Raw genomic sequence first — 18,557 nt, forward strand, 5'->3', positions numbered from 1 at the left:
GGACGGCACAAAGCAGATGGGGTAAACCATGCCATCAAGTGGAAAATAGACCTGTTGTGTTGTCACAGAGACAAGTTACAATATACTCTGCCAATGGGACCGCCAGAGGAAACTGTAAGAGGGATTTTGAACAAGAAGCTGCGGCAACAAAGGGAAGCATCAATTCATATGGAGCATTCACTGCATCAGTTGTTAACAAGGACCATAAAGTTTATGTTTCTGTTCGTGAGTCAGATATTAGACTTTTCCTCTACATATTTGCAAAGAGAATTTGTAGAAGTTGAACCGTCTCAAACATTATTTAGACTCACTTTATCAGTCTCAAAGATCACAGAACTAATCTGACAACAATCCTGACTCATTGCTGCCACCTTGTGTCTATTGACATCCACTGTGAATCAGAAAGCTGAGCTCGTCATTAACCAGCATTAAAGTCCAAACCCATTAAAGTACCTTTTCCATAACCTATATTGTATGTTTTATTACTGCATCTTAGTCCATTTGCTGAACAATGGGACACTGAGACAAAATCAAGTGAACAAGTTTATTCCTTTTTGACATTTTCAATGCTATGAACTGTTCCAATAATCTCTTAATGGTGAGGAATGCACATTTTAAAATTGAAAAAAATAGGGTATTGGTGTCAAATAAATACTTTCCAGGCATCTTCATACTTATACAGATTTAGTTGATTAAAGTCCACTCCAAAAAAAAGTGAAAATGTTGCCTTCCAAATCCAAATGGAAATATGAACGCTGCCAGCAAAAGTCATCAAAACAAACCAAAAATAGGATGTGAATGCTAGTCCTGTAGATACTTTAGCCCTGTGCTCCAGAAACTGCACAGTCTCAGCACTTGCAGCCTTACAAAGTAGTTGGATTGTGAATCCTTTCGTAACAGTTAATTCTGTCACAAAGGATTTCCTCCTTCTTGCTGGAGAAAACTGTCAACAGTAAATTTTTGTTGTAGTTTACAATTTAATATTCTTATATCATTCTCGTAGTGCATCACTGTGGAAGAGCATCTAAAAAGGTACAAAATTCTTTTTAAACAGTTGAAGAGAAAGTCTAAATTAAGTCTTATATCAAACAACTACCGGTACTAATGCTATGCATTTATAAACAACAACTATTAAAGGGTTAGTTCACCCACATAACAAAACACATATACTTATGTCTCTAGATACATCTGGCCATGCATGTAGTCTTGCTTATTTGTTGAAAAACTATTGTGAGGTTTTGTTTCTGGAAGACACATGATCAGCACCACTAACAACAATGCATTCCTCTTCATTGTTTATCAGGTGGGAGCAGTGGAGATAACAAAAACTATACAACGGCAGTGTGACAGTGTTTTTTTTTTTTTACTTGGATGAATTCATCCTTTAAGCTGCATGCAAAAATTAACGTTTAATTAAACTCAAACATTTTTAAATGTTTCTAAATGAAACATAACAGATTTGCTTTAAACAAAATAACAAACCAATGCACTGTACTTTGGTTAGAGTTGCTTTTCTATATAAAGCCAAACACTGAATGATATGGAATAGTGCAGTGACACCTTTTGGACATGAGGCAGTAAATAGTAAAAGTAGATGGCTTTCTTCAGTCTTTTGCAAAATATGACTTATTTTCACTTCCATCACGGATCTAATGAGTTTTATCTTTGCCACATAAATTTGTGTTTTCAGTGAGTGCAACACATCTGAGTCTTGACATTATTAGAACTTACAAGTCCAAGTGAGGCATCTGATGGTGACTGCTGCTGCAAAGACACCTATAACAAAGTAATACACGTGTTTAGAATAAGTAATTGACTGTCAGACACTGAAATGAAACGGTACACCTACAGCTGATCTTACCTTCATGTTTGCATTGGTTGGACAAACATATTGCCCACTATATATATATGACTATATCTGCAGATTGATAAATGGAGCAAAACCCAAAACATCCTGAAGAAGTACCAGTGCCCTCTGTAAAGGCGGCTCGACATCAATCTCTACATTGCGCTTCCGCAACGGATCGAGGCTCGACTCTGTCACATTGTGACAGTGATTCACCTTCAGGGACTGCAGCTTTGGGCAGTACTCTGCAAGAGTCCTGTAAGCACAGCATGCAGAAGATTTTATGGATGGGTAAACATGCTACATGGTGCATGTCAAAGTATGGGCAGGGATGGCACAAAGTCAACTGGAATACACTTGAAAATAAGATGTGATATACCTGATGGACTGATTCCTGACCCGCAGGCAGCCTGTAAGGTCCAGCTGCTCCAGCTCCCTGCAGTTCTTGGCCACCTCCTCTACTGACTCATCAGTAACATTGGCATTAACTGCCAACGACAGAGACCTCAACTTCAAACACTTCCTGGCCAGGTAGCAGATGGCGTCATCCTTCAGTTGGCGGCAGGCGGTGAGGTCGATTGACTGTAGCCCCCCGCAGTGGTCAGCCAGGCTGCGCAGGGACAGGCTGTCCACCCATTCGCAGTGGGCCAAACCAAAATACTGCAGGTGCATGCAGCTCAAGGACACAGCCACCAGGGAGTGGCGGGTGAGCCCAACACACCCACTCATGTCCACTCGCTGAAGATGCTGATTCTGGCCAATAATAGGCAGCAGCTCTTTGTCTGTCACCCAGTCTGAACAGTTCTGAAGTGACAGGTTCTGTAGAACTTTATTGTCCTTTAGCATTGTGCAAAATGCTTCCTTGGGAACACATGGACCTGTCTGTATAAAAACAGAGCACAGGGCACTCTGTTAAACAGCTTAAATTACTATTCAACATGCAGTATATTGATATGCAATTACTGGCTCATTAGTACTTACTGGGGACAGGTTAAAGGTCCTGCAGTTGGCCAGGTACACCTGGATGAGGCTGTGAAACTGTTTGCTTACCCTCTGCAGGCTGACGAGGTGTTGCAGTGGCAAATAGCACAAAATATGCGGGACAAGTACATCCTCCCAGGGCAGGTCCAAAAGACATCTGCTGAAGTAAACACCTGATTACAGGCAACTGACCTTTGATACAACTGTCTACTAAAGTTTAAAGGTTTAGCAGAGACAACCATACAGTTTAATGTTAACAAACGCTTCATAACATGTTAATGACAACAATGCACATGGGAAGTGTGGGGTTATGTTGCGTGGGGCATTGTCACTTATACTTAAAACGACGTTAGCTGCCATAAATAAATGATACCAGAAACTAGCCAGCTACATTTTCGTGACCACCGGTTGTTGTTTCCTGCAAGCTAACGCTATTAGCCTAGAAGCTAGCCAGCCGGGGCCCCCATTCTAGTTGCTTTACAGGTATAAAACTCCCTTTACACGCTACTCACGTTCGCATTTTGGCTTCTTCATCCATTGTGACTTGATAATGTTATACAGAGTTTTTAATGACGTGTTGTTCTTCACACAGATGCCCGAGCATTGTATTTTCCTGTAGCATCTTGCACAGCGTTTGTAACCATAGACTGGGTGTAACACAAACCTAATGCTGCTTTCAGAGACCGTCGGATATTCAGACATTCACGAAACACACACTACCCTGTGTCGCCCTAATTAATTATGATAATGAAGCAAAAATGCGAATTAAGCATCACTGAACGAGACGCGGGTAGGCCTACCTATCGTTGTTATTTAAATCTATTTAAACCCTGGGTCAGTGGGATTCACGAGGAACAAATGAACGCAGCAGTTAAATCAAATCAATGTATACCTTTATTTGAAATGACTACGGTACTATAACTACTTGAAATAATTGATAGAGACCACCTTTTATTAAAAAAAACCTTATGTTATAAAACTTTTGTTATTGTCAACAATTAGTCTGTGCACAATAGTCTATTACTGATAGTGATTACATGTAGGGGGTAATGAGCGAGGAATATGTAATAAGTCTTTAGTGATGTGTAATCTTAAAAAAGATAAAAAATGTAGAAAAATACATTCTATATCTCAAAAATATATAGGACAGACATCCCAAAAAACAAAGGGGAATAATGCAAGGACTAAATTATATTATTGACTTAATTATTGACTCTTGAAACTGTCTTTCATAAAGAGAAAAGATGCAGCTAAAATGGCCGCATTGTACTGCACTACAGCCAAAGGCCTTAATTTTGAATGTTTGATTTCCTGATCAGCTACCAATATTTTAACAGCTATTATTCCGGGTGTACATGTGTTGAACAATTGGCCGTCCTGCTGCTCACCTCTGCCCAGTAGAACAATGAAATCAGTCATGCTGAACAATTGCTGACCCATGAGTTATGTTGCAGTGAATGAGACGAGCCAACAGGATAGCTGAGTGAATACTCACTCTTGACTGACTACCGTCCCATTTACAAGCTTTAGAACAAGCATGGAGAATAAATCAATCTACGATTTCTCTGCTGAGACCCTGGATGGACAGTCGGTTCCACTCAGTAACTACAGGGGTAAAGTGCTCCTCATTGTCAATGTTGCCACCTTCTGAGGGTCAACGATAGAGGAGGTAATATTTTGAGGCGCCTGAATAAATTGCAGTCGGGCCACATAACCTCCTAACTCATAGCCTGTTGAGTCTTTTTACTGAATGCATTTGATTTTCTCTCAGTACCATCGACTGAATGCACTGATGGAAATGTTTGGCGACCTCAACTTCACTGTCTTAGGATTCTCCTGCAACCAGTTTGGTCTTCAGTCTCCTGGTGGGTACTTTTACTCTAAGTGCTGATAATGCTAAGGTACATGGGATTCAGTCATGAAATTCAGTGTTGTCACTTTATACTCATTTTCCTCTCTGCACCAGGTGGAACTATTGTACTTCCTTTACCTACTTTTGATAGTGATTCCTTTACCTACTTTTGATAGTAGGTAAAGGAATGACCCCCAGTCAGAGTAATAACACAAACATTGTTGATACAAGTTTAACTCTCACATTTATTCTGCCTAAATAATGGATTATTGTCTTGGAATTGTGGCAGTTTAGTTTAATGCTTTCTTTGTTAAACTGCCACCTTTCCTCTAAAGCCAGGTTTCTTCTTCATCTGATGCATCTGAAATGTTTTTGGATACTTCTTGTGTTATTCAATGATGTTAAATGTTTAAGAGACTTTTTACCTTTGTAGAGGGGAATCATGAAACTCTTGATGTTTTGAAGTATGTGAGACCTGGTGGGGGATTTGTGCCAAAGTTTCCCATCTTTGGCAAGATTGAGGTGAATGGATATAATGAAGAGCCTCTTTTCGCCTATCTAAAGGTACCGTGTATTTTCCACAAGGTTAGAGCACATAGTGTTGGATGAATGAACTGCTTCCCTTCCAAAAATCCAGATACCATGTCATGTGTTATTCACCACAGGAAGCTCTGCCATTTGTGAATCCTGTCATTGGAGACATAAAGAAACTCTTCTGGTCTCCGATCAAAGTCAATGACATCCGGTGGAATTTTGAAAAGTTTCTTATTACTGCACATGGCATACCCTTCAAAAGGTAAAGTCCTTGACCTTTAAGTTGAATTCTTTTAATGTACTTGTAATTTTTACTTTAGGCCTAACACATTTCACTCTGCTGCAGGTATGAACTTCACTGCCCCATTAAGAAAGTGGAGAAGGGCATAGCAGAACTTCTCTGATAGACAGTTCTCAACTTGTCACCAGTGGCACAGTGATGATCCCCCAGTAAATGCACAAGTGCACCTGAGCTGGATCTGATGGAAAGAGGAACACACCTCAGAGCTTTAGTGCATTCACTCTGAGAGCAAATTCCCTTCAGCCACTGGAAGAGTCTCTTATGTCACGGTCACAGTTATCACTTGTGTGATTGTGTCTGCTATTTGAAAATAAATATGAATAAAATAATAAAAACATTTGAAATCAGTTTTGTTGTCTCAGATATTCCTATAAAACACCTTAGTTTAATGGGTCACTTAGCAGTTACCACTGTATAAGTGCTTTTTATAGGCTACTTTACTAAAACTACCAATATAGTAATAACAAAGTAATAACAGACTGAAATGTGACAATGAACCACAACTGCACAGTGATTTTGTACCATTTCTACTACACAATATTGTAATAATCGTAAATTTGGGTGGTTTTAAATGTTTACATGGTTTACAGATGTTTAGTGTGGATTTGTCCCTCAAACCGACCCATACTTTCAATCTTGCGCATGCGTACTTGTCAGTCTGCCAGACAGCAGAAGCCAGTAAACATGGCTGGTGTTGGTTTCCGACGGTGGGCCCAAGCCCTCTCCAAGGGAAAAGGGTCTGGTATTCCAGCTCTTTTATCGAGAAGCAGAGCAGGTATGTTGCTTTTCAGTCCGGCGCCGGGATGTGTAATGAATTAGTTTGAAGATGCTGCCCAAAGATTAAAGTTTAAATGCATCGAAACGATGTAACCTTGAGATGCTAATGTTAGCTTAGGGGCGCTGCCGCAATTTTGAATGAGACAGAATTGTGTTTTCTCCCATACCCTTTTAAATCGTGCAAACTTTTAAAATGCATTTTGCTCACGTATGGATTTATTTTTGTTTTAGCCGCTACTTTTTCAAAGGGCAGTCTGCCTGGTCCATATCCCGAGACCCCCGAGGAGAAAGCTGCTGCTGCAAAGAAATACAACATGATAGTTGAGGATTATAAGCCATACCCCGACAACGGCGAGGGGTGAGCTTTATTTTGAATTCTGGTATTCATAGTACTTTAAACCATTTCTTTTTATGATTCTAGATCCTAAAAAAACATTGCAGCTTATCCGTGTCCCTCTTACTAACATAATGCAGACACTGCTGTGACTATGTATCCTAAAACTGTTGAACAGATATTTATACAACATTATTATGTTTTCTGAAGCTATGGTGACTATCCAAAGCTTCCAGAGAGATCTCAGCATGAGAGGGACCCCTGGTACCAATGGGACCACCCTGACCTCAGGAGGAACTGGGGAGAGCCAGTAAGATACTGACTTGAATATTATTACCATAGTACTGCTATTCAGGTATATCTGTTGATAGTGGGACATATTATGCCAGATGTTATGTATAAATGGTTCATTTCACTACATACCTGTCACAATTTAAATATTTATTCTTATTAAGATAAATCTTTGTCAATAAGACATGTGAGGTTGTATTACTTCCATGAGGTTTCATTTGACCATAAATCATTTGAGATTGCCCATGACAGTTCATCATTGGTTGTTTTCTTTATTTTAGATGCACTGGCATTTTGACATGTTGATCAGGAACCGTGTGGATACATCCCCCAGTCCTGTTCCTTGGTCTACGATGTGCAAACAACTGTTTGGATTCATCGGGTTCATGTTGTTTATGTTCTATATTGGAGAGAAATTCCCAGCTTACCAACCTGTTGTAAGTACACATCAATGCTAGGAAGTACATTTCATTTATTTGTTGTTGTTTTTTTTTGAGGTAATGATATTTGCCATAAAATTGTAGTCAGAGCTAGATATTGATTCAAAACCCATAGAGTGAACAGTTTAAAAAAGTTACTCCGTTGCTTTGAATTATTTTTGTCTCCATAGTTTCTCTCTCTTTTTTTGCCTGTATCTTTTTTAGTTTTTGTCATGCAGTATTACAATTGTCAAAATTTTGCTCTGCTTTCTTTTCAGGCACCCAAGCAATATCCATACAACAACCTGTACTTGGAGAGAGGAGGAGATCCTGAAAAACAACCAGAGGAAGTCAAACATTATGAAATCTAAATAATACATGTGATCCTACTTGTGTATATAAATATTTCTGTCAAAAATAAAGACTTATGATAAAGTTCAAATTGCCCTTTGTGTGTTTGTTTCGTAAATAGAAAGAACGTCAACTTGCCAAACTTGATTTTTTTTCCTCGTAAAGACGCATACATTGAATAATACTATTATGCCATACTGAACAATTTAATTTATTATTATTTTTCGTTCTGAACACATGCTTCTTATAAACTGAATGTATGGAGCTGTTTTGTTGGGTCAAACGTAAGATTGGGGTTACCTTAGGGCACTATCAAATGAGCCATGTCGGCTACCGTAGCGCAGTGACAACACGGCAAAGCACTTTGGTCGGACTCCGTCTGTGGCTGAGCTGCTAGCCTGGCTGATCAGTAGCTCTCGAGTTTATATATGCCGATAGTCAAGGTGTGATAAAGACACTTGACGTAAGTTACTTTTGAAACCAAATGTATGTTTCCGTAGGATTTAAATATTTCTGATACACAGTTCTCATTTCTCTTGAAAACATATCAGGGGTGGTGGCTGTTAGCTAGTTTGCTAGCATAAACATCGGCTAGGATTATGCACTGGAAGTAAATGACGAGGCGTTAACCCGCTAGTTCTTGCGGCTAGTTAGTGTTGTGCACAATAAAATAATCGAACCTTTAACCAAGTGTATTCAGACCAGCTGTAGTTAGATTATCTGTAAACAATGTGTCTGTTAAGCTAAAGCTACGCTGGTAAACCATGTTTGCGAAATGCTAACATTGGCTAAATACTCGGTTATGTTAGCCTAAGTAAAATGCATTCTTTAGTGGCCTTTTGACCGTTTAATATCATCGGCAATTATATGGTTAACCAACAGAGATAGAATAACACAATGTGTAACAGGCAAAAGTTAAAGTTATTTCATACGCGTTATAACCTATTGCAATTGCCCTTAATAGTCAATGGGAGGCATTCTGTCAGTAAGGGTGGGATATTTGAAGTGGAATAGCAGATGTTTGAATCGTAATTGGTCCTCAGTGTTAAGTAAGAAGGCACGTATGCATTCAGATACATTCCCTTAGATTTACTGGAGTCTATTTTTCTGTCCACTATGTAAGATTTAAACACCTGTAGAGGAAGATGAGGCTGAAGGAGATCCAGAGGACTGCCCACCAGGCATGGAGTCCTGCCGGACACCATCCTACCTACCTGGCCTTAGGGACGTCAGCACAACAGCTTGATGCCTCTTTCAACACCACAGCTGCCATAGAGATATTTGAGATGGATTTTTCAGACCCCTCCCTGGACATGCAGCTCAAAGGGTCACTACCCATCACAAATAGGTAATTTATAGAAGCAATACAATAATTTAGAGAATTTATTATCAAGACTAGCTAACTGTGACACCAAATGTAGTGTTTTTATATTGCTGTTTTCACTCTGGTCTATCTTGACAAGCCATTGAAGACAGGCATAATGCCCCTAATGCTGAACACAGAGCTCGACATCGGGTGAATAATAACAACTCGTTTTTTGTTTAATATTCCATAGGTTACACAGTCTTGTCTGGGTAAATTTTGGAATGGGAGCTGAAGGCACTGGAGGAAGACTGGTTGGTGGGAGTGAAAATGGCACACTGTCTGTCTATAATCCAGAAGTTATAATGAGCTCTGGTGCAGAGGCAATAGTGGGACAGTCTGACAAGCATACAGGACCTGTCCGAGCTCTTGATTTTAACCCTTTCCAGGTACCCATCTGCTGGGCATTTTCTGTGTGATAAGAGACTGTTTACAAGCAGGCACATCTCAGTAAGATCCTGATTTACAGTTTTTTTCTTTCTTTTTGTCTCTCAGAGCAATCTCCTGGCATCAGGAGCAAATGATTCAGAGATATACATCTGGGATCTCAACAACTTTAGCAGTCCAATGACACCAGGAGCAAAAACACAGGTGTGTACATTATGAGAGATTTATGGAGGTCACAGGCCCATGAGCTGTTAAGTTAAAACCCACAATTGAAACCCCCCAACCCCCTCAAACAGACAGCTATTTCATTTTTTGTAACCTTTTACAGTTTCATATCTATGAGAAAGTTTTGATTGTGATTCTATTGTTTTGGTTATGTGTGTGTTTTTAATGACTTGTCACTTGACTTAAATAATAAGCAGCATGCCCTTCATTCAAATAGTTAACAACAGTGTTTGCATGGTATTTTATTATCAGGAATACATTTTCCTCAGATTCACAGTTTTTTTTGTGTTTACGTTGACAGTAACAGTTTCTGTCTCTTCCTTCAGCCTGCTGAAGACATCAGTGTTGTGTCCTGGAACAGGCAGGTCCAGCACATCCTGGCCTCTGCAAACCCCAGTGGGAAAGCAGTAGTATGGGATCTGAGAAAAAACGAACCCATCATCAAGATCAGTGACCACAGCAACAGGGTAGGTTTTTTGAACAAAAGCTGAACTCTGCCCTTTTTAGAGCCCAATCATGTCAGCTATATTTTCACAAAGTGTAATCTATTTGGTGTTTTTCAGATGCACTGCTCAGGAATGCTTTGGCACCCTGATGTGGCCACACAGTTAGTGCTGGCCTCTGAAGACGACCGGCTGCCGGTCATCCAGATGTGGGACCTCCGTTTTGCGACATCACCTCTCAAAGTTTTCGAAAACCACACAAGGTGAGGCTTTAAATATGCATGTGTGACAGTGCCCCTGTTTTTTGTCTACTTGCAGAATAAATGAGATGGTCTCTCTGTTTGTGTTTTCTTGCAGGGGAATTCTGTCCATATCCTGGAGCCAGGCTGACTCTGAGCTCCTGCTGAGTAGTGCTAAGGACAACAGGATCCTCTGCTGGAATCCGAACACTGGAGAGGTAATTTCTCTTTCTGTCTCATCCCAGGATTACCTTAATAATTCCTCCATGGATTTTTACATGGTGTCATTCTTTTTGTTCTAGGTCATTTACGAGCTTCCAACAACAAACCAGTGGTGCTTTGATGTCCAGTGGTGCCCCAGAAATCCAGCTGTGCTTTCTACAGCATCATTCGATGGGAGAATTACGGTTTACTCAGTGATGGGAGGGAGTTTGAAAGCTCAGCAGCAAAGTACAGCCGATAAGGTAACATCAAAGGCTGTTCTGTCTGAAAAAAGTGTCCACAAGATGGTGCTAGTTAATCACATTTTTCTCTATAACATCGTAGAAAAATGGATGTAAATTAACAAGAGTTTTTTTGTATCATAGAAGTTAAATATAAAAGATGGACACAATTTTTTACTTACTAATCAAAAATAGATTTTCCTAATACAACCTAAAGAGCTGCATTTGTTTTATGCTTTATTTAACAGATATCCTCCTCATTTGATACAATGGATCCCTTTGGCACAGGGCAGGTGCTTCCTCCTCTGCAGGTTCCTCAGCCTAAAGTCCAGGACACCATAGTTCCTCCTCTAAAGAAGCCACCCAAGTGGGTGCGCAGGCCAGTGGGAGCTTCCTTTGCTGTAAGTGCAATGTTTTAATGTTTGTATGCATATGTTATTAAAACTTAAAAAATCATTTAAAAAAAAAAAAACAAAGAAAATCATTTTCGTTAGCTGACATGTTTTTGTTGTTCTTTAGTTTGGTGGAAAGTTGATAACCTTTGAGAATCCCAAGCTACCACCAGTTCAGAGCCCCCAGCCCGTCCCCAGACAAGTGTTTGTGAGCCAAGTTACCACGGAGACCGAGTTCCTCCAGCGCTCTAGGGAGCTGCAGGCGGCGCTGCAGTCGGGCTCCTTCAACAACTACTGCCAGGCTAAGGTTCAGAGCGCCAAGTCAGATGCTGAGCAGGACATATGGAAGTTCCTTCTGGTAGGGGCTCATAATATTGAGATGTAACATTATGTTAATGTGGTGTCATTGTACTTAAAGTCAATTCCCTTTTTGTTTACAGGTTAACTTTGAGGATGAAGCCCGCATTAAATTCCTCAGACTTTTAGGTTTCAGCAAAGATGAATTGGAGAGAAAGGTAGAAGTCTCTTGTTTATAATTAGACCTATTCACTGACCAGTGCATTACCTTTGAGTCGTTATGTGGCTTAACTTTTGTGCTTATTCAGATCTCCAAAAGCCTGGGGAAAAATTTTCAACCCAATGGACACGGAGTCGATGCCAGAGATCTGGCTGAAAAGATGCAGCGGCTCTCCGCTGAGGTCAGCAGATCTGTGCACACACTTGATGTTCTTTTTTCCAAATATTGAAGCTTCTCTTTACTGTAACATGTTTTCTATTGTTTCCAGAGATCAGATGAAGCAGCCGATGCTAGAACTTCTGGCTGTGTTTCACCGGCAGACTTTTTCAGTCACACCCCAAAGGAAAGCTCCAATTTCCAGATTCCTGTTTCATGTGGTAATATCCCTACACCTGCTTCTGCAGTTTAGTTTGTGATTATCATTACAGTTTGTGGTGATTGCAAGCATAACTGGTTGATGGGTTCTTCTGCAGACACTGATGGTTTGATTAGCCAGGCTCTTCTGGTTGGTAACTTTGAGGGGGCTGTAGATCTGTGCCTGAATGATGGTCGCTACGCTGAGGCCATCTTGCTGTCAATCAGTGGAGGAGAGGAGTTGCTCAAGAAAACTCAGCAGAAATACCTAAGCAAGCAAAAGAACAGCATTTCAATGGTAGGAGCACTGTGATTGTTGTTCAGGCCCTGGAGTCATAGAATAAAAAATAATACCAAGATTGATTTATTTATCCCAAATTTTAGCTTATATCATCAGTGGTGACGCAGAACTGGAAAGACATTGTGCAAAGCTGTGAGCTGGACAACTGGAAAGAGGCCCTGGCTGCTTTGTTGACTTATGCTCACCCTGAAGACTTTGCTCGCCTGTGTGGTAAGTTGCAGTATAGTGGCACATTGATTGTGCTGCTACATGATCTCAGCCTTTGCTCTCTCTTTAACATTGTTTAATTCTCTTATCAAATTATTTGCTATAGACACTCTGGGATGCCGGTTGGAGGGTGAGGGCACAGAGAAGCGCTGCTTGCAGGCCTGTCTATGCTACATCTGCTCTGGAAACATAGAGAAGCTAGTCGAGTGCTGGGCTTTACATAGAGACTGCTCTTCCCCTCTTGGTCTAGAGGTTGGTCTAGAACAGGTTTTTGTGTGCAATGTAACGTTTTATGAAGACATCTAAAGATGGCTGTTGCTTTCTGAAAAAGAAAAAAACTGCAGGAGGAGTTTCACTAGGGACGTGTGTCCTTATGTTCTTTCCAGGATCTGGTTGAGAAAGTAATGATGCTGCGGAAATCAATTGAACGTCTTCGTAACGGCAAGGTCGCAGTCCAAAGCCCAATCCTGGCTGAGAAGCTAACCTGCTATGCTGGCATACTGGCTGCAGAGGGCAGCCTGGCCACTGCCGTGACCTACCTGCCAGAGAACTCAGACCAAGTAAGAGGCATGGCAGTGGCCTGATTTCTCAAACCACAGTTGACATTTTTGTTCTCTTTGGTTTGTATTGAGCACATTTTGGTGTTTGTGGTATTGTGTCTCCTCAGCCTGGGATCATGATGCTTAGAGACAGACTGTTTCATGCTCAGGGAGAGGCTGTTGTTGGACAGCAGCCTCCAAACTCATTCAACAGAGCCAATGTGTCCACAGCTAAGCCTGCTCCTGCTGCTCAGGCTCCTGCACCAAAAGCACAAATTATGGTATGAATTAATCACCAGCTGACTTGTACATCAAATTGTTGTGGGGTTTTCTTTAAAACCTGATTCGTTTTCCAACCTAAGAGTCAGTACCAGACCTCTCCTGGACCCCAGGTGACTGCACACCAGCAGCCACCTATGCCGTCACTTTTTACCCCTCAAGCTGTTCCAACCAACCCTGGGCCTGGTCTGCCACCGCCTTCTCATGTACTGCCGCCCAGTGTGACCCGACCCTCCATAAGACCTTCCTACCCCCAGCATCCAGCTGCGGCTCCAGGTTTGACATAGTACTCAAAGTAATTTCATTGTTGAATTTGTTTGATTCAACAGTTATCTGTGTCTTTTCCCAGGTTTCCTTCCTCATCAGCCATTCCAGCCTCAATCTATGTCCACTGGGGGACCCTTAGCTTTCCCTCCTCCAGGTCCCTCTATGCCAGGTGCTAACTTATCAGGACCTCAACTACCGCCTTCATCAACAACCCCCGGAGGCCTGCCCCCCATGCCCAGCCCTGGGGTGCCGCCGACAGGCTTTGTGCCGTCTACCTCTTTGCCCTCAGGCCTCATGCCATCCAGCTCTCAACCTGGAGCACCGGTTCCTATGTACCCGGGGGGGCTCCACAGCCAGGGGCCCGCACCCCCCATGGCATCTGGTCCCTATGCTCCTCTCGGATCTGGGTATCCACAGGGAGGCCCCGGAGCTCCTGCCGTAAAGCCCTTCCCGGCTCCTGTTGCTCCTCCACCTACAGGTATATGTCAGTCTGTTTGCTTATTCACACCTTTACAAGTATTTAAGATCTACTCCGCATTACAGATGTTAGCAGGAGTTAGCTACTCGTGGTGATTTTCAGCTGTTACTCCTCTTCTGACTTGCAGGATACTTTCCCTGGCTGAACAACCAGTGTGGCCTTCAAGGTGACAGGCTTAGGGCTGGATACAGAATAGGAGGGCATCAAGATAGACCAGAAAAATAGAGATGTACTTATATTACCAATCCCTTAATCATAATCTGAGTTAAATCCATTGTATTGAAGTTTCATCCCATCGTACGGGGTTCCTCTCTTTTTCTGGTTCCTTGGTGGTTGCGTGTGCCTCCGTATGCTTAAGTTAAATGTAGATATTTAAGAGCTGGTTTATTTCTGTGTAGGGTAAGTTAGCCTTAAAACAGGTTTGGTTTCAAATTGCAGATTCAGCTTAAATAAGTCACTGTACACCACTATAACAAATCTTGTATTAGATGTGAGCGCGGTAATTCTAAACTGCATTAAAAAAACAAAGGCTGAAAGGGTTAAATGGGGGGATTGTTCTTGTTCATTTTTGTGCTTGCAGTGGGGAAAAATAAGCTTTATGAGACGCATATGATTCAAGCACCACTAGGACTTTGCTTTCGAGTGAACTATATGACGCTGCCTGAATATTTTTGCCATATTGTGCTGTTTTGTTTCTGCATAATATATGTATGGCTGAATGATGTGCTTTGACTTACAGTGTTTTGCCATGTAGACTAACCTTAACCTAGAATCTGGCCGCTTGAATGTCTGAAATAAGTGTCTAAATAATTATGCTAGATTCTAATTCTTATCTCTTTATATGATTTAAGCACCTCAAGAGGGCTGGAATGACCCACCAGCAGTACGAGGTGGACCCAGGAAGAAGAAGGTAAAAGGCATGCATCTCATCTCCTTTGTCTTATGTTTCCTCTCGTTAAACATGTCTCACTGTGGTGTATACATAGGTCCCTGATAACTACACTCCACCAGCCCCCATCACAGCTCCTGTGATGGGATTCCCAGTGGAGCCCCCGCAGCCACACGACCACGCCCAAGTACCCCCCGGAGCCCCTCAGGAGCCTAGTGTACAGGTTGGTGTCTTAACAAAGGGCCACTCTCTGAATTCTCAACAGTAACACAGACAGGAAATGTGTCATCATGTTGTATTTGTGTACTCTTTGTTGCTCAGCTCCTTCAGCAGCTGCCAGCAGAGCGGGTGGAACAGAAAGAAATCCCTGCTGAGCACATGGTCCTCAAATCCACCTTTGACAGCCTGGTGCAGCGCTGCCAGCTAGCAGCAGGAGACCCAGTAAATCTCACACCCTGCATACAGTTTTAGACAGTTTTTCTATTAAAAGAAGGAAAGTAGGTGTTACTACTGAATGAAAACAAATTACCAACAACATCTCTTTTTCAGCAAACAAAAAGGAAACTTGATGATGCAGGCAAACGCTTGGGACACCTGTATGATAAGCTGAGGGAGCAGTCGGTAAGGATTTCCCAGTGTGAAGTTCAATTATGTTAGGACTATTACCCAATAAATACAGTAGCACTACAGCTTTAAAAACCATCATCTACAGTAGTAACTCAGTAGTGACTACAGACAACAACATGAGTACCTACCAGGATGCCTCCCTTTCAGCTCAGCAGCTGACTGATTGTACATTCACTGCAGTTTTAATCAGAGCAGCACATCAGGGAATGGCTTCATCTTGCTTGTTTCATAATATTGTGCTGTAGAAATTCTCATTTTGTATCCATCTTTTTTCTTTTGCTTTGATGCCTGAAATAAGATCTGTTTTTCACATGTTACATACAAAATGTTACTAAAATCCATTTGTGAACAGTGTTTCTGAACAAATTATGCTACGTCCCCGCTCTTCTCTTAGCTCTCTCCCAACATCCTGAACGGGCTCCATGAGATCAGCCGCTGTGTGGCAAGCCAGAACTACCAGCGTGGCCTGGAGGTCCACACTCAGGTGGTCAGCAGCAGCAACTTCAGCGAGATCTCCGCCTTCATGCCCATCCTCAAAGTGGTCATGACCATCGCCATCAAGCTGGCCATCTAACCTTTCTCCTTCTCTGCAGGGGGACACAACCAGCCACCAGTGTTACCATATTGTTATATATGTATTTATTTCTTTTTGACACCTGCATTGATAAGGAAGATAGTGGCTGGTATCATTACAGATTGTGGTCCTTATCACTCCATACTTCTGAGGACTTTGGCAGTGAGGTGGATTTTTGTAGAGATTTTGTCGATGTTGCTGTGATAATTTTACAAAAAAAAGATGAATGTATTCTGAGAGTTGTGATTCTGTGTAAATTCAACAGTTGATGTGATATACAAATCAAAGCAGTGGTCGTACAAGTAGGCGCATATTGCTCATTTTTTGTCAAAAAAAGTTTCAAGAAAGAAAATGGGGCTGTTTAGCTGCAGACAAACAAAACACCCTCCTTCCAGGAAGGGGTTAAAATCATGAGAATAAAATGTGGGTTGCACTTACTATCACCCTTGCAGTGCACTTGTGTGAGGGGGAAAACTCAAAACAAGCATAAGTGTAACATAAAGTAAGTTGATTGTTCTCTTCATCTGCTGAGACGGATTGTGTCCAATTAATGGTGCCATGAGGGTTTTTGGGCCAAAGTACTGCAGACATTTGTTACATGGTGAATGTTTTTCTTTCTTCTCATTTTGTCTTAACACTGGTACAGCATTTCCTTAAGCACTGAATCTTACTTTGCTTCAGTTTGCATGTTTGTTCTTGTGTTAACTCCCACCGCTGAAATCACACAGCAGCTTGTGAAACAAAAAAAAGACATGTTGAACATCCTCTCTGTGTGGTCACCACTCTCTGGCTGCAGCTCCTTTTATAGACTTCCATTGACTTTGTTTTAGGTTAGCTCATGTATTGATACAACTCTAAATGAACTGGCAAGTTAAACTTTTTTTGTGTGTAGCTGGACATAAAGCTGGATATTTTTGGTTTGTTGTGGCAGCAGAAGGCAGTAAAGTGCCTCAGTGTGCCCATTTTGGTTGCACAGATATTTATACAGTTCATGTTGCTTACTTACTTCACTCATTTCAGGAAACTTTTTTTCAAATAAAATCTCACTTTAAAGGTCTTCAAACAAATCAAGTGACTTCCTAATTCATTACATGTAATGCAAGTGTGGTACCAGCTTCTCAGAGGCACTGTTACCTCTTCAGTCGATCAGTCTTGTAAAAGTATTCCAGATTAAATAAAATATGCTGGAGAAAAATGCACACCAGTCTACCCAGATAACTGTATAAAACATTCAATAATAAATTACATTTGTATTTGAAGTGCTTCATTGGAAATTGGTACTCATGTTTCACTTTTGGGCACACTGCTTTTGTGCATTTCCACCAAAGTCTTGTCTACATTGACTCTTCCTATTTATATGTTCACTCTAGATAGAATAGAGTGCATTCAAAGCAAACCTTTTTGATCCAAAAACATTTTATTGTAAACATTTTTATTTGGTATTTACTGATTTTATAATTTCCACTTTGACCAGTAGATGGATCTGTGTGTAACATGTCTAGCATTTGCTGTGTCTTTTCAGAAATTTGCGCGCTTAATTTTATATGAGTTAAACCACTTAATCAGCTGCTTCTTTTTTTTTCTTCTAATTTTCATTACCGGTGCGTGAACGCAGCACAGTCAGCATTTGCTGATGTTTCGTGATTCATTGATTCAGCTCCTGAGGCTGTAAATTGTCTGTGAAAATCGTGCAGGCTAGCACAGGTGATGCACCCCGCCCTGCCATCATTGGTCCAGGATGATCAGAAGTCGGAACGGCGTCTCTGATTGGCTGGTTTGGGTCAGATGCTGCCAGCTGCATGGCGTGAATGTGTCTCTGTTTTTTTGGTAGGGTGTTGAACTTCAGTAACCTCAGCCATGTCAGTCTGGGATGATATGATAATGAAACTTCACCACACATCACACCACCCCGGCCCTGAGTCATGCTGAACTCCTTAGCTTTAATAAGAATGACTGTAACACTAACATATAAGTGTCCCTGTCAGGAGCCACTCACTCAATTTACTCATTTACAGCATTTTAAAAGCATGTGATGAAATACATAACTTTGGTTCATAAAATTCCATCTACCTTCACAAACTGTTCAGCCAGAAACAGCCTGATGTAACCTGAACTGTTCTGTGGTCAGCACTCTGCTCATACATTCCTCTCAGCCCTGTGTAAACCGGGCAGCAGCTAATAATTGCTCTAAGTACAAGGATATATTTGACTTGCACACTTACGTCATCAGCTGAGTTTCTTTACCACACAATGCAAAAGATGGCAAGGGAACAGAAAATGCACTAACATGAACAGGCCTGGGGGGATTTCTACACTTTATTTCATGTTTATTAATCAGATTTTGTTT

At 41.3% G+C, this 18,557-nt stretch overlaps 4 protein-coding genes across 5 annotated transcripts; 3 read left to right on the forward strand and 1 right to left on the reverse strand.

The window, feature by feature from the left end:
* Positions 1–1,305: 1,305 nt before the first annotated feature.
* fbxl15 (F-box and leucine-rich repeat protein 15) lies at positions 1,306–3,479 on the reverse strand. The gene is made up of 5 exons (XM_028430132.1): positions 3,340–3,479; positions 2,828–2,984; positions 2,226–2,728; positions 1,862–2,102; positions 1,306–1,776 (listed from the first exon to the last, which is right to left on the reverse strand). Exons 1-4 carry the CDS (start codon positions 3,363–3,365, stop codon positions 1,913–1,915), a joined length of 876 nt encoding a protein of 291 aa, XP_028285933.1. The 5' UTR covers positions 3,366–3,479; the 3' UTR covers positions 1,306–1,776; positions 1,862–1,912.
* Positions 3,480–4,364: 885 nt separating this feature from the next.
* Positions 4,365–5,660, forward strand: LOC114451494 (glutathione peroxidase 6). The gene is made up of 5 exons (XM_075353439.1): positions 4,365–4,496; positions 4,599–4,692; positions 5,113–5,243; positions 5,345–5,475; positions 5,560–5,660. Exons 1-5 carry the CDS (start codon positions 4,365–4,367, stop codon positions 5,615–5,617), a joined length of 546 nt encoding a protein of 181 aa, XP_075209554.1. The 3' UTR covers positions 5,618–5,660.
* Positions 5,661–6,156: 496 nt separating this feature from the next.
* ndufb8 (NADH:ubiquinone oxidoreductase subunit B8) lies at positions 6,157–7,777 on the forward strand. Its single transcript, XM_028430133.1, has 5 exons — positions 6,157–6,289; positions 6,523–6,649; positions 6,836–6,935; positions 7,198–7,353; positions 7,614–7,777. Exons 1-5 carry the CDS (start codon positions 6,157–6,159, stop codon positions 7,704–7,706), a joined length of 609 nt encoding a protein of 202 aa, XP_028285934.1. The 3' UTR covers positions 7,707–7,777.
* A 234-nt stretch (positions 7,778–8,011) lies between these two features.
* On the forward strand, positions 8,012–17,407 carry sec31b (SEC31 homolog B, COPII coat complex component). 2 transcript variants are annotated; one of them, XM_028430130.1, is made up of 26 exons: positions 8,012–8,149; positions 8,810–9,034; positions 9,243–9,438; positions 9,545–9,640; positions 9,988–10,128; positions 10,225–10,367; positions 10,462–10,561; positions 10,646–10,807; positions 11,035–11,187; positions 11,306–11,536; positions 11,619–11,693; positions 11,784–11,876; positions 11,964–12,072; positions 12,169–12,347; positions 12,434–12,560; positions 12,664–12,809; positions 12,944–13,117; positions 13,225–13,377; positions 13,459–13,651; positions 13,725–14,120; positions 14,248–14,286; positions 14,972–15,030; positions 15,107–15,232; positions 15,331–15,450; positions 15,559–15,630; positions 16,031–17,407. In XM_028430130.1, the coding sequence occupies exons 2-26, from the start codon at positions 8,832–8,834 to the stop codon at positions 16,208–16,210; spliced, it is 3,666 nt and encodes a 1,221-aa protein (XP_028285931.1). In that variant the 5' UTR covers positions 8,012–8,149; positions 8,810–8,831; the 3' UTR covers positions 16,211–17,407. The 2 variants fall into 2 exon arrangements, with proteins under 2 accessions (XP_028285931.1, XP_028285932.1); XM_028430131.1 differs by lacking the exon at positions 14,248–14,286.
* The last annotated feature ends 1,150 nt before the right edge of the window (positions 17,408–18,557 follow it).

Source organism: Parambassis ranga, chromosome 19, assembly GCF_900634625.1.
Source record: "Parambassis ranga chromosome 19, fParRan2.1, whole genome shotgun sequence".
Lineage (NCBI taxonomy): Eukaryota > Metazoa > Chordata > Actinopteri > Ambassidae > Parambassis > Parambassis ranga.